This window comes from Herpailurus yagouaroundi, unplaced genomic scaffold (genome assembly GCF_014898765.1).
Source record: "Herpailurus yagouaroundi ecotype Mexico unplaced genomic scaffold, PumYag 184, whole genome shotgun sequence".
Taxonomy (NCBI): Eukaryota; Metazoa; Chordata; class Mammalia; order Carnivora; family Felidae; genus Herpailurus; species Herpailurus yagouaroundi.
In genome coordinates, this window is record NW_024412415.1 from 17915725 (window position 1) to 17938259 (window position 22535).

Sequence of the window (22535 nt, forward strand, 5' to 3'; positions counted from 1 at the left end):
GACCAAAAAAAAAAAAAAAAAAAAAATGAAGCAAGAGTTTATGTTCTTAGAAGGAAAGACAAAATGTTGTAAAGATACTTATTTCCAAATTAATCTATAATCCATTCCCATTCTAATAAAAATTCTAAAGCAGTGTCTGAATGGATTCTTTATAAAGGGTTTTTCAGAACTCACTTTAAACAATTCACAAAAATTGCCAAGGATATTTTTAATGTTTATTTTTGAGGGGGGTGCAGCAGAGAGAGAGACAGAGACAGAGACAGGATCTGAAGTGGGCTGTGTGCTGACGCCTGGGACAGAACAGCGAGGCAGAGCCAAATGTTCTGAAGACAAAGGGTTCACAAGACTAGTCACAAGAGCAGATCCAGTTTTAGTAATAGCCAGGAAGGCCTGGAGGGATACCATACTATTTTTTAAAACCACGTATTTAGTATTTTTGTTAGGTTGTGTAAATACCATTTCAAGCAAATGCCAAATGGAAGAACAAGGAACACCAAGTCTGTCTCCTACTCCAGCCACACTATCAGTGGCCATGACGATGCCAGTCAGCCAGTGTTACCCAGATTACTGTTAGCCACATCATCAATTTGTACAATGTTCCAGACAGTTTTGGTTACTAGAATCAGTGCACTGACTGAAACCAGCAAAGGCTGGACAACAAAGTTCTTCCAAAATAATTGCAAATACCACCCTTTTGGACATTAGTGCCTGTAGTTTTTCTCCTTGGGCATGCCAGTTTCTTAGTTCTAGTACTGCAGAAATGGGATTCAGGCCAGCAGCTTCAGTTAGTGTAGATGGAATGACTTCCATTACAGCTGCATTAGAACACAGGATTCCATACCACTCAATGTTCATGGATATTCTGTTAACCATAGTGCCAACTCTGTTTCTGGAGTACCACCTCTCATAAAAGCTCTGGCCTCACTGAACAGCAAATAACACATAGGGCATCATGAATGGAGCACTCGGCTTCTTCAGTCACCATTTTTTAGGACCATGCACAGTTAGAACTTTTTCCCAGTGATCTTGAACAGTTTTATCCCCTCAGCCAGCTCAGCAAAATCTACCATGTTACTGGTGAATTGGTCAATATGAGCAACTGGCTTGGATCCAGTTGTCTAACAGATGACATCAGTGTCTTCTCTTCCAATATCCCTAGCCACCATGATCGTCATTTGTTCAGGTAATGTAATACAAGATCACAGAGAGCATCTCTTAAGAATAGACTTCTTTAGGAGAACGTTACAACCAGTTTTAAAAATTTGCTTCAACGGGGCGCCTGGTTGGCGCAGTCGGTTAAGCGTCCGACTTCAGCCAGGTCACGATCTTGCGGTCCATGAGTTCGAGCCCCGCGTCGGGCTCTGGGCTGATGGCTCGGAGCCTGGAGCCTGTTTCCGATTCTGTGTCTCCCTCTCTCTCTGCCCCTCCCCCGTTCATGCTCTGTCTCTGTCTGTCCCATAAATAAATAAAAACGTTGAAAAAAAATTAAAAAAAAATTTGCTTCACTGAATTTAGAATACAGGCTCTCTCTTCTTAGCACTGGGCCCATCTGCGCATATCAGAAACTACTATGTGATTATCTTTATCCGTTTTGGGAGCAGATAAGGAAAACTGAATAAGCCCAATCTTAGCCTTTTCAAATCTGGTTAGCTCATCTTTTGGGTGAGAACCAGCCCTTCCACCAACTTGCAGTCATCATTTGTCCCACCCAGTTTCTTTATATATTTAAGCTATATATAGTTTATATATGAACTATACATACATAACTATACATACAGCATATCTATACATACATAAAAACATTTATTTAAACTAAAACAAAACTGATCACCCATTCCCTGCCCCTGGTAACTACCAACCTGGTATCAATGATGTTGGTTTTTTTCAATTTTTCAGTTTTTTTTTATTATACCTATAAGAGATCATCAGTATTTGTCTTTCTTCATCAGACTATATTTTACTTGGCACAATGCCCTCAAGGTTTAACTACTTTGGCATCTGTAAGATCTACACCAGTAGTAGTGGCTGAGTCATTCACTTCCTTCACTGCGTTTCCACTCACTGGAGAAAGCAGACTTAAACACAGAAAACCTTTCAGATCAATGAAGTGGCTGCAATATCTAAGTTTCTCTGTCACCTAGTTCCATGGGTCAAGACGTGTTAAGATTTCAATATACCCTCCTTTTCCAATTCCTTCTGGAATGCCTTGGAAAGGATGGTTGGGTGAATCCTTTTCTGAAAAAGCTTGATACTCAAGTCTAAGAAAACCAGCAGTGATGACCACCAATGTGGTGCCACCTCATGCTTCTTTATCTTGAGTCTCAGACAGCTTCCTCAGCCTTCTGGCTGCCGGATGCAATGCTTACATTTGTGTCAGAATGGTGGTGCCATCAGTCGTAATGGTCAAATCACCTTTCCCATCTTTAATCATTTTATCCTTTTGGTCCCAGGCTTGTTCTGATAGCATCAGCAACAACTTTCGCCATGGAGAAGTTCAAGTAGATTTGGGTTAGCTTGCTGTGGTCCTCATAGGTGCTTTTCTTGGGGCTGCTGGCAGCCCTGGTAAGCACTGGCTCCAGAGTACCCCTGTGTGGATATGGCAAGCTTAGCGGGTCTGGGTGGGCTCAGAAAGGACAGATGGATGTGGATTCCGGATCACTACAGAATAATGGTGAGCCCTGTGAACCACTGAAGTGGATTAGAACAGGTCACTCCAAAATATAAAACTTTGGCATATTATTTTGAACTGAAGGCAACCGAGAAATAGCACATACAGGAAGGGCTCTCTGCCCTCCACCTTTCTGCCTAAAAGTATGGCATAAATTTTCTGTGAGAAAGGTGCCCTTTTTGTAAAGATTCTTTGAAGTAATCTCTATCCCTAATGTGGGGCTCAAATGCAAAACCCGAGATCAAGAGTTGCACGTTCTACTGACTGAGCCAGCCAGGTGGCCTGAGAAACATGCCCTCTTATACCAGGAAGGGGAGAAAACTCATCCTTGGAGAAGGTAATCCACACCAAGAACCAACTAGTGAACTTGACTAAAATAACCCTTATCTTCCACTGGTTTTCCCCCATCTATTTCCTAGTCACTTTCCCCAGAATATACTACCTCTAGAAGTCCAACCCCTTTCCTTTGCCTACTTGTTTCACAATTTATCACTCTTTGTTAAAATGGTAAGTCCTGAATCTACACACTTCTTTGAAGTTTTCACTTTTCTATAAAGTCTCCTGTAAAAACAGCAAAGAAGACCCATATATTTTTCACTTGTTAATCAGTCTTGTGTCTGCTAAATTCACAGTCCTCAGCTGGAGAACCTAAGAGGGTAAAGTTTTCCTCTCCATCACCTTGCAGGTGGTGGATTAACTGCAGAGTAGAAGGTGGAAGAAAAGAACGTCTTATGAGCTTGTGTATTGATTAAACATTTAAAATACAGAATTATATGTATATTTTAAAAGACAGTAAAAGAAAATTTTCATCCATTCAAGTTACTCCTAAGAATAATGTCTTATTGAATTCCAAAGAAAACAAACATTTTTAAAAAGATATATAAATTTATTAAAAATCTAAAGATAGTTAACAATTTATTGAAGTCAGAAAAATATATAAAATCTAGAAAGGTAGAATTAGTAATTAGGTTTCAAAGGATTTAGAAAGACTTCCTTATAAAAGTTTTAAATATTACATTCCTTGTCAAACTGGGACTTGGAGGGCTTTTGGTATTGCACCCCTGACAGACTGCCTTGATGAATCAGTCAGCAGAAGCACATGAAATTGTGGACACATATTCACTCTTATCCAAATGTAGCAAAAAGCACCATGTTCCCTACTAAACAAAATTTGTAGTTTCTTCCGCAATTCTTTAGAGCAATGAGCCTTGAGAATCCATTTCCCCCAAAGAAGAGCCATTTGTACCTTTGTCCTAATACCTCTGATACTTGCCAGGAGTTAAAACTCTGAGTCATCACCACAGGACTCCTCAGATAAATGCAGGTGAAAATGTCTCAGAGCATGGTTTACTCTGTTCTATTCTCTCACATCTCAAATTCAGTTGGCTGGTCACAGTTAGGCAGGTAGAAATGGGCTAAAAATGTTAGAACTCACAATAATCTTCTCCAGAAGTAGATTAAGATCATTACTGTAAAGCATGACAGAAGAGCCTGGACCAGCAGTCTTCTCCAAGAAGATGGCAGCATGGGTGAGAAGAAGAGACAAAAGCCATCCTACAAGGGGGAGGGAGAAGGGGAATTAGATGGCTTCATAATGCCCCACATCTGAACTCAATAAAACACACTGGAGCTTCGGGTTTAATAGTAAGATAACTCCTGAATTTAAAAAGTAGAAAAAAGTAAATACTGACCAGGAGGCAACTTGTACTTAGGAACTTTTGAGTTAAGATTTGTAAGAAATAGTCCAACATAGAACAAAGAAGGAAATAGGAGACACTTAACTATGTCACAGAACGAATACTCCTCTTTTGACTTGTTTTCAAAAGCTAAGAGGATACCAATCTCCTTTCCCACCAAATAATCTAATGAAAAATGGGTGGAGGACCTGAACACATATTTCTCCAAAGATATCCAGATGGCCAACAGACACAGGAAAAGATGCTCAACACCACTAATTATTAGGGAAAATGCGAATCAAAATCATGAGAGGTCACTTCACCACAGTCAGAGTGTCTAGTATCAAAAACATAAAACAAAAGTTGCTGAGGGTGTATAGAAAAGAGAACTGTTGGTGGGAATGTAAATTGGTGCAGCACTATAGAAAACAGTGTGGCAGTTCCTCCAGAAATTCCAAAATTGAAATGTCATAGGACCCTGAAGTTCCACTTCTGAGTATTTACCTGAAGAAAAAAAAACATTAATTCAAAAAGAGATATGCACCCCTATGTTCATTACAGCAGTACTTACAATAGCCAAACTACAGAATGACTCCAGTGTCCATCGATGAATGAATGGATAAAGGCAATGTGGTATGTATACATAATGCAATATTACTTAGCCATAAGAAAGAATGAGATCTTGCCATTTGCAACAACATATATAGGCCTAGAGGGCATTATGCTAGGTGAAATAAGTCAGACAAAAGACAAAAAACATGATTTCATTTATATGTGCAATCTAAAGAACAAAAGAACTCAACAAACGACACAGAAATAGACTTATAAACACAGAACACAAAGTGGTGGTTGTGAGAGGGGAGCAGGGTGGGGAAATAGGCAAAATAGGTCAAGGGGATTAATAGTTATAAAATTAAACAAAACAGGAATGAAAGAGCACAGAGAATACAGTCAATATTTAATAGCTTTGTATGGTGACAGAGTTATGTTGAGAATTCCATAATGTAATTGCTGAATCACAATGTCATATACCTTTAAACTAATATAATATTGTATGCCAACTATACTTCACTTTTTTAAAAAAGTGCTTGCTTTGGCAACACTTATATTAAAACTGGAAGATTAGCACGGCCTCTGGGCAAGGATGACACGTAAATTCATGAAGCATTCCGTATTTTAATCACTATAGTATACATCTGAGTTAATGTGTATCTAACACGGTATGTTAATTACACTGGAATTTTAAATGAAAAAGATAAAAATAAAAAAAATTCAAAGAAAAAAAAAACCTAAGAGGAAGGTAGACTATCACACTCTTTCCTGAGCAAAGGGCAGATGCCATTTGGGCAACTGGCAAATCACTAGGTTGAACACTATCACCTAAGACAATAAAGCAAGCAGCTCCATTCAGAGAAAGAGAGAGGAAAGGAATGGAAGTCCAGATAGTGGCATTTTAACTGTAGGGGAGAGGTGTGGGCATGTCCCATTTACACAGTTGGGGGAATAGGAGCTTCTTGATGTTAAAGGATTATTCCTTAGTCAATGTTGTTTAGCCAAAATGAAAATAATGACCTCCTCCCAGTTTCCTCTTTAAGTGCAGAGGGCCCTCAGGGGCCAAATGCCTTCTTAAGACAAATGGCTCCGATGGGCTTCTTAGGGATCATAGGCCTGGATGGTTGAAGACCAGCACACACACCAGTAAGAATGCAGGAACTAATGCTAACACCTCAAGTTGTTCATCTAAGGTCAAGGTTCTGATTCAGATACTACCCCTCCTCCACAGATGGAATCCAATTCACCACCACAGGTGATGCCAACTGCCAACAGGAGGCTAAATTTCCTGCAGGGTCTTCCTTAACTCTTCGGATTTTTTTAATGTTTATTTTTGAGCGCCTGCACGCGTGTGCGTACACACACACACACACACACACACACACACACACACACAGAGTGGGGGGAGGGGCAAAGAGAAAGGGAAAGAGAGGATCTGAAGGGGCTATGCACAGACAGCAGAAAGACTGATGCCAGGCCTGAACTCACTTGATGCAAGGCCCAAACTCACTAGCCGTGAGATGATTACCTGAGAAGTCAGCCTCTTAACCGACTGAGCAACCCAGGCGCTCCTCTTGGATTTTGTTTTAATTGTTGGTTTTAATAGTTTGGTTATATTTATTCTGTAACCTGGGTCACTGCAGTCCTTGATTCAACTTCAGTAGAAAGAGAGGAAAGGAACAGTTTAGCTCAGAAATCGAGAGGCATACTACCCTCTTACTGAAGGGTGGTGGGCTTTCCTTGATCATTAAATCGATTTAGGAGCTGCAAGGCAATGTCCTGCCCCTCTAGCTCACGCCACAGATCAATGACGTACAGCTGAAAGCCAAAGCACCTGGTTATCACCCAATTAAGGGCTGGGTGCAGTGGATTAGAGTTAAGGAATCCAGAGACAATACCACCATTGGGTGCCTGCACACACTTCAACACCCCTGGCCTCAGCTCCTCCAGAGTGGTGTTGGGAGCTCAGCCACAGGATGCCTTTTCATTCTTAACGTTTTAGGCTGGTGCTCTCTAACCTGCAGCGCTGTGGGGCCTGTCTCTCCAAAGGCTTAATAGGCAGAGGAGAAAGAATCCACCTGGCCCAAGGTCACTCCACTGCTGACTCTACCAGTTTGGGGATCTCTATATGAGCAAAGCATCCAGACCCAACGTGGGCGCATCCTAAAACTCCTAGGACCCTGCAAGGGTAAGGCCCAAGTGTGCAAACCAGCTCATGCACCGCTGCTTCATAATTAGCTAATAAGACAGCCGGCTAGCAAGGGCGGTTTCTGCCCATCTGTCATCACCAAGAGAGGAGAAAGCAGGACTTTACACAAAATGTCCTCGTCGTGCTGAAAGGAACCCATCAGGCTGACGCCGTGCGGTCCCTCTCGGTGCCGGCCACGTGGGCGCGTCCCTGGCTGCCTGCCCGGTCCCCACACCCCAGGTACCCCCCCTCCCCCTGCCTCACCCAGCCGTCGTGAGCCTCCAGCCAGGCGCGATGCCGTCCGGTGAGCCGATTGCAGAGCAAAGCCACCAGGTGCTGGCAGTCCTGGCCAACGTTGGTCTCCCACTCCAGCTCCTGTTGCTGGCCCGGCGTCAGGTTCAAGTAGGTCCCCGCCGGCGGTCTCTCCAGCAGCGTCCCCGCGAAGGTCAAGAGCGCTACCACATGGCCCCAACTGAGGGTTTGGGGGTTGGAGAGTAAATCCTGCTCCAACCGCGCCACCAGTTCCACGCGGTTTCCGCGGTAGCCGCGGTAAGCCGACAAGAAACGCTGGTGGCGCTGCCGTATCTGGGCGGCCAGGTAGCGCAGCACCGCGGCCTCGGGCGTGGACGGCGTCCGCGCGGGGCTGCCGGGCTCCCGGGCGCAGTACTCCAGGTAGTCAGTCAGTAGCTGCGCCGTGCGCTCCCTCAACGCGTCAGCCATGACCTAACCCCTGCCGGGGGCCCGACCCGACGCTGTTTTCTAGGCCTGGCTGCGCCTCCGCCCAGGGAGGAGCCGGCACGCCCCTCCCGGATTCCGCCGGGCAGTTGTTTTTCTAGGTCTGGAGAGGAGGCTTTGATGGGAATCCCGTGTGCACCTGTTCTGGTCCCAAAGGCCAGGCCCAGTGGTGTGCACGCATTCGCAGAGCGATCAGAAACAGAGTGAGGCTTCTTTGGGCTTACTGTTTAGCTCTGGGCCTGGGGACTAAGAACCCGGAGGGGACAGTCTGGGAAGTTGGGCTAGATTTTTGCCTCCTCATTTTAAGAAGAAATCGACGAAGGTTACACATAGCACTCCACTGACGACTCCCTTGCAAGGATTATCAGCATCTCCCTATTGGACAGAAGCACCCAGGTGTATGTTGGAGATACCTTTCTTTGGATCTGGCATATGCGGCAGGAAAAAGGATAAGTCTCCTGCAGGCTGCTGGAGTGCCAATGCTGGCTGTATTTGTTCATTCAAAGCCTGTTAGCACAGGAGATGTAATGGAGAACAAAGCACGTGGTCCCTGTTCTCAAGAACCCTAGTGATGAAACAAAGAAAGAAGCCATCACAGTAGGGTTTAATTATCACTATAGTGGGATTGGTTCAGTACTCAGCTCCAGGATAGTGGCTGCTTCTGGTACCTACCGTTCTTATATTGCATAGAATTCTCTTTACTTTTTATTGGTCAATTCCTCGTTATTCCGATCCCATATTTTAGTTAATACTTCTTATATTAACCTTTCTCTGTTCATGATACTGTATGGCTTCTTTCTCCGGATTGAACCCAGACTGATCCAGAATTGGTATCCTCATTGAAAATTCTGGGGGTTCAGTGGTCTGGAGTATGTTGAAATATCCCGTTCAGGGTGAAAGATGAGTTTCCTGCATCTTGTATCACTTACAAGAAAAAAGAGGTACGACACCTGGTAGGTCCTTTTGGATTTTGGAGGCAACATACACCACATATGAGTGTGACTTCAACCCATCTATACAGCCTAGTGGATTGGGGAGGACAAGAGAAGGTTCTGTAGCATATGCAGGCTATAGTACAAGCTGGTCTACCACATGGGTCTTATGATCCAATAGATCCCATGATACTTAATGTGTCAAATAGGGATGCTGTATGTAGCCTCCAGCAAACACCAATAGGAGAATTACAGCACAGACCTCTAGGTTTTCAAAGCAAATCTATGTCCTCTTCTGCAGGTAGCTACTCTTTCAAGACGCAGGTTCTGGCTTGCTACTGGACCTTGGTAGAAGTTGAATGGCTAACCACAGTACTGACCATGTAGCTTGAGCTCTCATGTGAATGTTGTCTGACCTACCTAGACATACATTGGACATACACAGCAGCAATCTGTCATCATGTGTAAATATATATATGCCTGAACTCAGGGTGGTCCATAAAGTACAAGTAAATTGCATGAGCAGGTGGCTCAGAGTCCTACAACACCAACTCCTGTTGCTTTGCCCCCTCCCTCATTCCATGCCTGTGGCCTCCAAGGGATTGCTTAGGATCAGTTGACTGAGGGACCCATTACAGATGGGTCTATATGATGTGCTGGTACCACATGAGAGTGGACAGCTGTAGCATCACAACCCCACTCAGGGGTGACTATGAAGACAGTGGTAAAGGAAAATCCTCCCAGTGGACAGGGATTCAAGCCAGATATTTGATTGTCCACTAGGTCTGGAGTGAGAGACGGCCAGAGTACAGATCTACATTGATTCTTGGGCAGTTGCTGAATGATTTGGCTGGATTATCAGGGCCTTGAAAAGAACAGGATTGGAAGATTGGTGACAAGGAAATCTTGGAAAGAGATAATGTGGCCAAATCCCTCTGGATGGGTACAGACTGAAGATATTCATGTCTCATATGAACGCCCCAAAAGGGCAGCCACTGCAGAGCAGACTCAATAATCAGCTAGACAAAATTCTGTGGTCTGTGGATGTCAGAGAGCTTCTTTACCTAGCCATGACAGTGCTTGCTCTAGGGTCTGTGAACAAAGAGGCTATGGGAACAGGAAGAGAGTATGGCAACAATAGAATTCTCCCTACAAAGGTTCAGCTGGCCAGCAGTATTGCTGGGTGCCTGGTGTACCAACGTCAATGATTTATTTATAGTGAGCCAAATGAATTTTGTGAGAAGGGAGTATAAATCTCTGTACATCAAGCTCTGATTCAAACTGTTTTTGACATCTTAGGGGTTCCCTCATTGAGTTAAATAAATGTTTTGATGTGTGATCATATTTGATCTGCCAGAGATCCATGATTTTACCTTTTTGAACATTATATTTTAGCAGCAAGCACAGTTTTTTCTTAGATTAGGAGTAGCTTGGGGGTGAGTGGTAAATCTTCTGGCCCTGCCTTGGTTGACTCCTAATAATTATCAGTTGAACCAAACAGAAAATGAACGAATTAACCTCTACACAGAATTTCTGATCCACAGGATGCAAGGAGGCAGTTTGCAGTCAGATTTGGTTAAAATTCGGGCTCTGCCACTTAGAAGCTATGCAGCCATGAGCAACTTATTCAACTCTCCTACGCTCAATTTCCCCATCTAAAAAATGCAAATAATAACCTACCTGCACCATATGGCTGTTACAAGGATTACATGAGTTGGTGCATGCAAGGTGCTTAGCACAGTGCCTGGCACATGGGAAAAGTTCTTTACAGAGAAATTTTTATTGTTAATACGAACTAACCAGGGTTTCCCATGCTCACTCGTCCAACCACTTTTAATTTTTTTTAACGTTTATTCATTTTTTGATAGAAACAGAGCATGAGTGGGGGAGGGGCAGAGAGAGAAGGAGACACAGAATCCGAAGCAAGCTCCAGGCTCTGAACTGACAGCACAGAACCCAACGTGGGGCTCGAACTCATGGACCTTGAGATCATGACCTGAACTGAAGTCGGACACCCAACCAAGCCACCCAGATGCCCCTCGTCCAACCACTTTTAACCAAAAATCAAAATGTGACATGTTGGTGAGCCTTACCTATCTGGTTTCTTTGTTTTGTTTTGTTTTGTAAATACTGAAAATAGCTACAGACTACCTATTTTTTCCATATATTTTTTAACAGCTTAACTGTGATATAATTCACATACCATAAAGTCCACCCTTTTCAAAGTATATAATTCAGTGGTTTTTAGTATATTCCCAGAGTTGTGCAGACATCACTATCTAATTCCCTTACCTCAAAGGAAATCCTATACCCATTGGCAGTCCCTACCCATTCATCCCAACCCGAGCCCTAAGTGACCACCAATCTATTTTCTGTCACTGTGTATTTATCTATTCTGAATATTTCACATAAATGGGCTCATATACGGCATGGTCCTTTATGTCTGGCTTCTTTTGCTTAGCATAATGTTTTCAAGGTTTATCCATGTTGTGGCATGAGTCAGCCCTTCATTCCTTTTTATGGCCGAGTAATATCCCGTCATATTGATATGCCGCAGTTTATTCATCCATACCTCAGTTGTTGAACATTTGAGATGTTCCACTTTGGGCTACTGTGCACATTTGTGTTCAAGTTTCTGTGTGGGCAGGTCTTCATTTCTCTTGGGTACAGACCTAGGGGTGTGAAGATGCCTGTTACTGGGGAGCACAGATGGGTTGACCTCTGGTTCATGGTTCCTGGTTTACAATAACGTTAAGTATTCACCAGTGATGTATTTGGTTCAAAGATAGGCATTTTCGGTTGTCACAACCTTTGCATAAATGTTCATACCATACTTATATTTAGTTGTTCGTATTTATTTATGCAGTTAAATTAACTAGAGCATCATTCCTGAGCCCATCTCCTCACGAGAGGGTCTGCATCCTTTATACAATGACACAAACATACTAATTTCATTTTTTTCACCAGAAATGGCTGTGAGTCAGCCTACTCTGGAGACTGATCAGTCCTGAAGGCCAGCCTAGCTCCAGCCACGTCCCATCTAGAGAATGAAGGGTCTGTGCTACGCTTTAAAGAGTGACTTGATTTTCTCCTATCACGGGTGAAAGGGTGAATGGTTTAGCCTCGTGTTCTTGGAAAGGATCCACAGAGACAAAAAGATTCACTGAGAGCTTTCCCCCAACTTGCCTCATCCGAATCCCTGGCCCTCTGCAGTCCTTCCCAGTCCAGATCTCCAGAAACTATATCTATAGTTTTAGGACCCATATTTTTAACCTGCTATTGACCTGCGTGGTTTCTCTCAGCAGGCAGATTTGGGAAATGCAGATCTACACCTCCCTGCTCAGTCAGCTCTATAGGGCTTGGGAGGAAGTCAGCTGGCAGCAATACGGCCCCAACTCCAACCCCAGTTAATTTAACCTATCTACTGGGATTACCCCAGGATCCCAAGTGGCCCTCATCTGAAAAGATTTTTAGCATTCCACAGGCCCCAGTTGGCCTCTAGCCTTTCCCAACTGCCTCTCTGTGCCCCTTTGGAACCTCCTTTGAGGACCTCTCCTCCAGTTCCTTTCAATGATCCTCATCCTCGCCCTCCTTTTTTCCCAAGCTCCTGTGAGGGCCTTACTGCCCTCAGGGGGGGTTCTCACACAGTGGTTCTTGAGAAGGGATCGTTAGCCCCATCAGCTGTTTCAAAGTATAGGCCCAATCCTGAGACCCTTTCAGGAGGCCCCCCAAGGTCCAACCTATTTTCAGAATTATACTCTTTTTTTGTATTTGTGTCTTTTAAGACTCCCATTCTCTGGGGAGTTATCCAGAGGCTACTGTTATCTGGTAAAAGCATCACCAATGGAATATGGGCTTCTGTATTCTTGTGTTTTACAATTTTCTCAGTTTTAATTTCTAATATGATAATAGATACAATAGATATAATCCACATAACCAAAACTCAATAATTTTTAAAAATGTAGAGGGATCATTAAGACCAAATACCTTAAGAACCACTGGCCCAGATGAATCTCTACTGGATGATAATTACTACTTTGATACATGATTGGGGGCTGCTTAAGGAAGGGGAGGAAATGGGGGGAGGGCTGAAGTGAAGAAAAAGCAAGGGAAGGGAAATAGCGAGGACCAGAGGAGATGGAGGCAGGGGGTAGGCATGGGAAAAAGAGAAGAGAGAGAGGGGATAGGAAGGGGTGGTGGGGCAGGAAGGATGGTGGACAGATGGAGGAAACAGGGAACTGTTGTTGAAGATGTGCCAAAGGCTGAGGTAGGTGCTTTACATATTTTAGTGTTCTCCCATTCTACACATGAGGAAACTGAGGCTGAGAAATTCAGGTATCATGTATCCTATGATAGAGGTACAGCTGGGTCTGAACCTAGGTGCACACCCTTTGTCACCATGCTGTCCCCATCTAACTTACAGATGGGTCCTGGTATCAGTGGTGTCACCTTCCAGTCAGCTGGCCAAGTAACCGTGAGAGTCCGGGGCACAAACACCTTTATGACCTTTTGCTGCCTTTAAGCCACTTGTAATCTAGGGAAGGTGTGGAGGAGGTCAAGGGGTGAAAGAGGGAAGTAGATAGGGAGCGCCTGCCTCTGGTCTCTGGCTCATTCCAGAAGAGGGCTGGCAGCTGGGCCCCACTTCTGCGAGGCCAGCAGCCCACGCCAAAGCAGCTGCCTTGATTTCAGTTCACAGGTATTTCCCATAAATGCCCATCACCACACCCCTCCTTACCTGACCCACCCTTCTTGCCTAACCATTCTCTAGCTGTGCACACCCAAGGGTACATCCATATGGACCCTTCACCACAACTGGTTTGGTAGTTTGCCCCCAAATCCTTTAAAAAAAAAAAAAAGGAAAGAGAAGAAAAACTGATTAAAAAACTCCACTCAGCCTTATTTTCAATATGCAAAATACAATTTATTACCGGAGTTACCCTGGAGTCCCCACATGGTGTGGTATATTCCAAACCAAGTATTTCATTAATAAATACTAAACAACACCCACTGTGAAATCAAATACTTACCGTGGGTGGTGGTTTACTGCCAACGTGGGTAGGCGAGTGTTCTAGGGAATGCGTTCATCGTTTTTTGTCCCCCAAAGCTTTTTTAATTGGAAAGTTATGGGCCATTTTTGCACATATACTGAAGATGCTCTCTGCCTCTCCAAACATAACCTTGAATTTGCCTCCCCATAGTCTAGATGACTTTTCTTTTGTCCTGTATTCCTTCACTTCTAGGAGGTCCCGGTCAGAGTGCAGAGACACTAAAGGGTCTGTAGGAGAGAGGGAAGGGGATGCTATAACTAGGAGACCAGGAGCAAACTCTGGGATGTTCTGGGAGTGCAGCTTGGGAATTCTGTGAGACACACTCAGGGGCCTGGCCCTTAATCAGCTGGCAGGAGCTGGCTAGGCCCATTTCCCTGAGCCCTTGCCCAGACTGGATTCCACTGGGCAAGGGGAGAGAAGGTGGCTCATTCTGGGCTCTTTGGAGTCAAGCAGGGGCCTTGTACATTTCTTTCTCTACCCCAAGGCCTGCTGTGTAGTAAAACCCTCAGTAAAATGTTTGCTTGGCAAATGACTGAATCTAACCATTATATTTACTTGAAAATAATTAATGGAAAAGCTAGCCTAGCTGATTTTTGACTGGCCCATTATGATACCTGAACCAGTAGCTTTGAGGGCGGGCCTGGCACATGCCCTGATGTTTGCAGGAGGCCCAGGGCCAGACGTGTCTGATGGCCATGCCCTGCTCCAGCTCTGGGAGGGCCTCTCTGAACAGCAGGGCCAGAACTACTACTAGGAGAAGGGCCAGGCTGGAGCAGGGCCAAGAGAGGAGACTGGATGACCCACGGCCCTCAGCACACAAGCCCAAGGGCACCACAGGACCCCAGACCACCCCCAGGGCAGGCCTCCACTGGGAATGACTGTTGGCGTGTGAGGTGACCTTCTGTTTGATTAAGTAATGCATGCCATGTTTATGAATGAAAGAAGAGCCCTCAACACCTTAAAAAAGGACAAAGGGATCCCGTAACAAAAATTCTTGGTGTCTTCCAGAAGGAAACGCTGAATTTCAAATAAAGACAAGGTATTTTTTTATGTTCTTTTTTCTCAATATAAGAGCAGTAAAGACATTATTACTCAAGACCTATCAGTTAATTTGCATATGTAATTACTTTTTCAATGCAATAAATATGAATATACTTTATATGGATATGATCTACTTTAGCCTGAGTGGATGCTATTAATTCTAGAACATCTACTATTACTAACAGGTTTTTAAATAAGTTTGCGGTCTTGTGTTCCTGCACAGAAAGGTTCTGGTTGCTCGGAGAAGCATTTGTGTCACAAACAGCATTCAGCTTTACTCTTCAATGACAGGAAATATCCTGTCCAAGTGATTGCATCATCACAGAATTCATAAATCAAACATCCTGTCCACTCAATGCCTATCTCTCCTTCATTTAGAACTGTTCACAGAGATGGAAATGTTTGATCTGAAAAAGACACTACCAGACTGAAAAAAATTTTTACAATAAAAAAATTTTTAAAAAGTGATTATGTCCAGGGGCACCTGGGTAGCTCAGTAGGTTAAGCATCCAACTCTTGATTTCGGCTCAGGTCACGATCTCACAGGTTCATGAGATCGAGCCCTGCATTGGGGTCTGTGCTGACAGCACAGAGTCTTCTTGGGATTCTCTCTCTCTCCCTCTCTCTCTGCCTTTCCCCCACGCATGCACATATACTCTCTCTCAAAATAAATAAATAAACTTAAAAAAGTGATTATTTTCCAATGACATTTGGAATTGGAATCTTCTATCACAGACTAGTCAGTACAGTCTGCCCCATGTAGTGCATTAAGATCAGCACTTCTAGAGGAAGGTTCCAAAGACAGTGCACACTGAGAGGAATCAGATTTTAAAGTGCTCTGAAAACAAATTTCATTTAAGGAAGTACTACAGGATATGTTAAATGCTGAATCCTGTTGGTAATAGAATGAGATGAGACTATATAACTAGAATAACCTTAAAAATGGATAAATTTTAAAAAGTGTTCAAAATGCAAGACACTGTACTTGAAGGTGTCCTAGTGCTGGAGGCTCACACCAGTATCTTTCCAAGGGTGGTAGTTTTAATGGTAATATTGGGGACGCTGAGTGAACTTCAGCCATAGAGTTGCTCCTTTAAGCTAAGTTGCAGTAGCCCTCAGATCCTCTAGAAGAAAGATCTGTTTACATGTGATGATTTCAAATTCTACTCTCAGGTGTGCATTGTGAAGAGACGATTAAGCCCAGACCTGCAAAGACACGAACACAAACAGATAATTTGTAGTCCCTTAGTAGTTATTGACTTGCAAAACTGGAGTTTAAAGAGAGAAAATCAACATTAAACACACACACACACACACACACTCACACCCCACATCCAAAATAAAGCACTCACATGTCTTGGATGGATTACACCTTACTCCTGGTAACTCAAAGGTACTTCTTTGGGCCTATTCCCCCAGTCCCACTTAGTTAATCATCTGAAGGGCATCTGTGCTTTCTTATTAGGGACTTATAACTCTTAGGCTAAGTACCAAAACCATCTGTACCCACATTGAGTACATTAACATGACTACTAATTTAGGAAACTTGCCCAGGAAGATAAAGTCACAGAAAACTTTGTTGTTTTAGGAACTTCACAAAAATCCTTTAATGTACTTATCCTAAGAGTAGATGACTCAACTACTCTCTTTAGAGAAGGCCTCTCTCAGGCCAACACAGAGCATCAAAAATGATTGGTTACTTTTCAAGACTGTCTTCAAAATCCTCTTCCTCCCCCAACACTGTGTCCAGCAATCTTTAAACTATTATGCCACAAATTTGTCCAATCCTAATTAAATCCCTGCATCTGGTCTTAAACCAGACTCCCCAGCCCCGCACCTCATAAACATCTGTCTTTGTATCCCCTTCCAAGACTGCCACTAAGATTGTCACGTTTGTGCTTTGTCCCTTAAATTTAGCTTTGCATTATGAATAGGCCTATTTTGGAGATATTTCTGGGGAGCCAACATCCAACAAAATCATAGAGCTCTTTGAGAATCTGATGAAAGCCAAGAGGACACTTTTACCAGAAAAACAGGCACACATGAAATATGACATATAATTTCAAGAGCTTCATGGGTCCCCTAAAGCCCCCCTGTGGGTCTCACAGGGCTATGTCACCGTGGGATAAGAACCCTGAACTATTGGGGGCACTCTGTGGTTTGCCAAAGGCTAGAATCAGAAGAATCCTACTTGTAGGATCAGAGGGAATCTTTTGGATCACCTACCCCAATTATTACCTCAGTTACATGCCGATACACAGTTTAATCTATGCCTGAACACTTACACTGAGGGGGAATTCACTATCTCCCCAGGCAACTCATCCCTTCTGTGGCCATAGAGCTGAAATTAGAGCTCTTTCTGGCTGACACAGCCCAGCCTACATTACCCTCAGTCTCTGCTTTAAGAAGGCCAATGACTTCTCCTCTCACACACACACAGTAAAATAGAAGAGCTGCTCTCTTACTCTTAGGGTATGATCCCATGACCCTGAGCAGAAAGCAGTCCCGTCGGGGGAAACTCGTAGAGTGCTAACGCGGTTTTCATGTCCAAACAGGATGGAGACTCTGGACCCCTTGAGAACATCCCAGACATTGATGGTATAATCATTGTATCCAGCAAACAGCAGGCGACCTCAAAGTAGAAGGACATGATGGTTACTGAACCAGTTCCTCCCTTTGTTTTTCTTTTCATGACTTTTCACTGACTCACTCATGCAGTCACTTGCCCATTCATTCAACAGTGATTTAGTGCCCGCTATGTGCCAGGCAATGTGCTTTGCCCTGGGGATTCAGAGAAGTTGCTGCCCCTTGTGGATGGTGGTGGTGGTGGTAGGCAGGCAGGCAGGCAGGCAGACAAACACCTAAATTAACACATGGTAGCACTAGATGATAAGGGCTGTAATGGAAGTGCTTAGCTGTGTGTGAAGTGCTGTGTGACCATGGAGGAAGGGGGATCAAGGAGGGCACTGCAGAGGAAGGACATGAGTTGGCTCATGAGGGCTGAGTAGGAGTTCACCAGGCAGAGAAGGGAGGCAAAAGATACCGTAGGCAGCATAGCAGCATGCACGCATAAAAGCACGGATGCAGAATGGGGGCTGTGTCTGGGGAAACTGAATGGTCCTATCAGTGCTGCTCTTTCACTAGCAGCCTCCCCAGCAGTGAGGTCAGAGGAGCCATGAGCTTTGGGGCATTGAGAAAGGGACTGCTGCTTCACCCCCTCCACCTCTGAAGGTATGAAGGGGAGAATGGAAGGCGGAGGAGGAAATGACTAATTAAAGGCACTACAGATAGGAAGTTTCATACAGCATTGTCTCAAAGAACAGCATTAGGTGGGCATAGCCTTCATCTCCCTTAAAATGAACAGGATAGGGGAGGCCACTTCAGGTAGGGTGAGGTGGGGTGGGGGGTCGTGGAAGAAAACTGGTGCAGATGTAGATTGCTTAACAAACTGGTTCATAGGAAGTTCAGCTGAAAGCTGGATCGAGAGCTGGGTTTCATTTAGGTCCTGTCTTACAGTCCCAGGAATGTTTCTGAAATAAAATCTTACCACTGAGGGAGAAGTCCACACTGGATGCTCCAAATATGATACTCTCTTTGGAATAGATGGCGACCTCCCTGTCTGCCCGGAGGTCGTAGAGGCGACACTGGTGTGACAAAGAAGATAAAGAAGCACTTATTTCTGGCTCTGGGTTGGTGAAGAGATGACCACAGGGCTATATGCAGGTGCTGGTGGCTTGTGTAGTTTGAGGGATAAGGGAAATATCTCCAGTTTTCTCCCCTAGTAGTTTCTCCCTTAATTCTGATTCCTAATAATCTGCATGGATCAGTACAGATTCAAAGAAACAGCAAATACAGAAGACTTTTGGGGTACAAAAGCAAAAATGAAACCCTTCTTTTTTTCTGATAAAGGATACATATTCATTGTAGAAAATACAGAAAAATGCAGAAATGCCTAAAGAAGGAAATAAAAACCACCCCAAATCCTGGAAGTATTTACTAACATCTAGGCTATTTCCTTCAGTCTTATTTCCATTTTGTGTGTGTATTTAAATGGAATGGGTATCTCATAATTCTATTAACATTAGGTTATGAGTTTTTTTTTCTCATATCATTAAATAATCTTCAAAACCACATGACTAACATGGTTGTTGCATATTCCTCATGTGGATGTATCAGAATATGTTTAACCATGCCTTTTGATTGTTATCTAATTTTTCTCTTTTATAAATAAAAGGTTAATGACCATTCTTTTTTTTTTAAGTTTCTTTATTTTTGATAGAGAGAGAGAGGTGGAGAGAGAATGCACGAGCAGGGGAGAGGCAGGGAGAATCCCAAGCAGGCTCTGCACTGTTAACAAGGAGCCCCATGTGGGGTTCAAACTCACAAACTGTGAGATCATGACCTGAGCAGAAATCAAGAGTTGGATGCTTAACCAACTGAGCTACCCAGGTGCCCCTTGATGATCATTCTTCTGTAAAAATCTTTATGCACATCTCTGATGTTTCCCTTATAATAGTTAAGGAATAGAGTCCTTAGAATAAAACTGTTTCCAAGAAATAGTATGACCAGATCAAAGGGTAGAGATGTTACAAAAGCTCTTGATTTGTATGGCAAAACTGTCCTCTGTAAGGGTGGTACCAATGGTCCTAACTCCAGGCTCCTTTACCACATCACCTCCACGATGCAGCATTTCACTGCTAATCCAAATGAGCAATGATCACTTAAACTTGCATGTATTGGGTTACAGGTGGTCTGAAAACACTTTCAGGTGCTTGCCATGTCAGATGTACTGCTTTGTAAACAGTCTGCATTGTATCCTCTTTTTTTAAAATTAGGGTATTATCTTACTGATTATGCAACCCCATTTATATCTAATAGATTTCAATTTGGTCTGTCATATAGGTGGCAAGAATTTTTCCTAGATGTATGCCCTTATAATTTGTTACACATTTTTTGGCATACGGAAGTTTTAAATCTTTATTATTGTTAAAACATTCAATCTACCCCTTTGTACTTTCTTCCATAGGACCAAATTAAGATGAAACTCACTATAATATAATAAGATATTACATATTTATTTTATTTTATTTTTTTAGATATTACATATTTTGAGGGCACCAAAGGAAACTTTTTTCTCTAGAAAAATAGGTCAACATAACTTGACAGTATCAAAAGCCTTAAAAGTAGGTCTATTTTTGACTTAGCAAGTTCATGTCTGGGAATTAATTCTAAGGAAATAATAAGTACCAAAAATATTTACTTAGAGCAGCATTTTTTAACAGAAAACAAAATCCCTGAAAGACCTGAATGTCCAAAAATTGACTAAAGTACATTATAGCATGTCAATAACATGGAATACTATTCAATCACTAAGAAAATATAATTTAGAAAAGTTAATTACTGACACACGAAAGTGTTCACAGTCTATTGCTAAATGAAAAAAAAGCAAATTATAAAGCACTTTGTTAAAAAATAAGAAAGACAGAAAGGAATTCACCCAACTGTGATTTTTCTTGGGTTAGGAGATTAAGATATTTGAATCCCCCTTCCAACTTTTCCTCAATGAATTCACATTACTGTAATAAAAAAAAAAGGTTTTTTTGAAAAATAAAATTAAACCACTGCATCTCTCTCTCAAATAGGAAAAGCTCTCTAACTTGGAAACATACCGTAGCATCATCTGATCCTGAAGCAAAGGCATCTCCACTTGGGTAGTATCTGTAGAGACAAAGTTTGAGTAGAAAGCACTTTATTTAGAGTGGTGATTCCCAATTCTTCTTTTTTTTTTTTTTTTTATCTTATTTTTAGAGAGGGAGAGACAGCGTGCGAGCGGGGGAGGTCTAGAGAGAGAGAGGGAGACACAGAATCCAAAGCAGACTCCAGGCTCCGAGCTGTCAGCACAGAGCTGGATGCGGGGCTCAAACTCATGGACAGTGAGATCATGGCCTGAGCCAAAGTTGGACGCCCAACCGACTGAGCCACCCAGGCACCCCTGGTGATTCCCAATTCTGAATGTCCATCAGAATCATCTGGAAATCATCTGAAAGGTTGTTCCATGTGAAGCCCATGGAATTGGAATCAGAATCTCCACTTCTAGGGACACAAGGACCACTCTTTACAGAGGCCAGAAAGGGAAGCTCATCTGGCTGGCCTACTGACCTCTAGTTTTCTTCCCTATAAGTAGGGGACAGTGACAATGGCCTTGCATAGTGTGGGTGAGGAGTAACTGAGATAATACGTGTGTCTGCACCAGGCAGTGAACACAGAACAGGCCCCCTGTAACCGTAGTTTCCGTTGATCACACACCTCATTCCTGGGACTTGGGTCAGCTCAGAGATAAGAAAGTGATTATCCACACAGATGCTGGAATCAGATACCCAGAGCCTTGCTCAGATCTATGCAATGATCCCTTGCTACATGTGATACCTCTGGCAAAGGACTTCATCTCACCCAGCCTCAGTTTCCTCATTTGAAAAGTGAGGATGATAATGCATTTTCCCTGTTGTGGAGATTCAATAAGATAGTATAGGCAAAGAACTGAGCATGGTGCCAAATAAAAAGCATTCAGCAAATGATGGTTATTAATGTTACACTCATTGCCTTCTCAGTAATCAGGCTTCCTGGGGAGAAGGAAGTTTAAATTGAGACCTAATGGATATTAGAGGAAGAGATGTCAGGGTAGGGGGAACAGCATGGGTGAGAGAATGTGCATTTTAAAGCTTTATTTTGTGAGTATGTAATGATTCAATTTATTTTGTGGCTTTATATTCTATCCTGCATCTTACCAACTTCATTTACCATCTGTATTAGTTTTCTATGATTTTCTAGGTAATCACTGCACATTTGCCAAAAGTAAGTGTCTTTCCCCTTTATCTCTATCCTATAGTTGAGGGCAAAGAGCTAGAAAATTCTTGCAAACATTTCTATTGCTCACGTAAATAAGCACTGTTATCTTGTTCTTGCTTTTTAGGAGAACAAGTCTAGTGCTTTCTCACTAAGTATAATGAAGATTCTTGGGTGATTATATTTCAAATACCGTCTTGACAGTGCCATCTTCCAAATTTACATGTCAAGTCCTCACCTCTCTCTTGGGACCAGTTCATAGATTCCTACCTACTCAATGTCTCCACTTCATTGTATACAGGCATCTCAAATGTAAATATCCCCAAACAGAACTCCATCATCCATGTGCAATGACTGACTCATACCTGCACTTCCTCCAGTCTTCCCTGTCTTAGTAAATGGATCACTGCTTACTGACCCGTATAAAAGGTTTGGGTTCCCAAGCTCAGAGTTCTTCTCCTGTAATGCAACCCCTGGCCTGTGCAGGTGTCATCTGGCCCTCTCCATTTCACCCTGTGGAATTGGGGCTCAGGAAACCAGCATCAAAAAAGCTGATACCCTGGCTGATGCCATTGCTAGGAGTAATAATAAACTGTCCTTAATCTTGCACTCAGGAGTCTCATGTCTTCTACCAGCATGCTTGAAACTGTGGCAGCCTAAATTGATAGCTTGCAGCTAGGGTAAAATCTCAGAAATGTCACAATTCTGGACCTTTCTGTCTCCACAATGTCTTCTTTACTTCCAGCCACCATCACCTCTTTCTTGGACTCACACAACAACTTTCTAATTGGCCGTAGTACTTCCATTCTTGCTTCCCTACACTCTCTTCTCCAAACAGCAGCTGGAGTGATC

The 22535-nt window shown here is 43.1% G+C and overlaps 2 protein-coding genes and 2 pseudogenes across 5 annotated transcripts in view; 1 reads left to right on the plus strand and 3 right to left on the minus strand.

Annotated features, from left to right (window-relative positions):
• Positions 1-545: 545 nt before the first annotated feature.
• Positions 546-3964, minus strand: LOC121042074 (T-complex protein 1 subunit delta-like; annotated as a pseudogene).
• BCL2L10 (BCL2 like 10) lies at positions 3710-8364 on the minus strand. Its single transcript, XM_040492707.1, has 2 exons — positions 7349-8364; positions 3710-4222 (listed from the first exon to the last, which is right to left on the minus strand). Exons 1-2 carry the CDS (start codon positions 7802-7804, stop codon positions 4100-4102), a joined length of 579 nt encoding a protein of 192 aa, XP_040348641.1. The 5' UTR covers positions 7805-8364; the 3' UTR covers positions 3710-4099.
• On the plus strand, positions 5429-5523 carry LOC121042129 (uncharacterized; annotated as a pseudogene).
• Positions 8365-15666: 7302 nt separating the features above from the next.
• The window catches only part of GNB5 (G protein subunit beta 5), a 63894-nt gene continuing 57025 nt past the window's right edge, over positions 15667-22535 (minus strand). For all 4 annotated transcript variants that reach the window (XM_040492711.1, XM_040492708.1, XM_040492710.1 and 1 more), the window contains 4 exons: positions 20510-20558; positions 18388-18484; positions 17306-17472; positions 15667-16046 (listed from right to left, as the gene is read on the minus strand). In XM_040492711.1, coding sequence (XP_040348645.1) covers positions 16035-16046; positions 17306-17472; positions 18388-18484; positions 20510-20558 — 325 coding nt within the window. In that variant the 3' untranslated portion in view covers positions 15667-16034. The remainder of the gene's footprint in view (positions 16047-17305; positions 17473-18387; positions 18485-20509; positions 20559-22535) is intronic.

Bases quoted from the DNA above. Each gene is read 5' to 3' on its own strand.
- BCL2L10 (XM_040492707.1), bottom strand. From the start codon at position 7,804: ATGGCTGACGCGTTGAGGGAGCGCACGGCGCAGCTACTGACTGACTAC. The intron at 4,223-7,348 runs GTGAGGCAGGGG...TCCCCCTTGTAG, and splicing joins TGGAGGCTCACGACGGCTGG to GATGGCTTTTGTCTCTTCTT.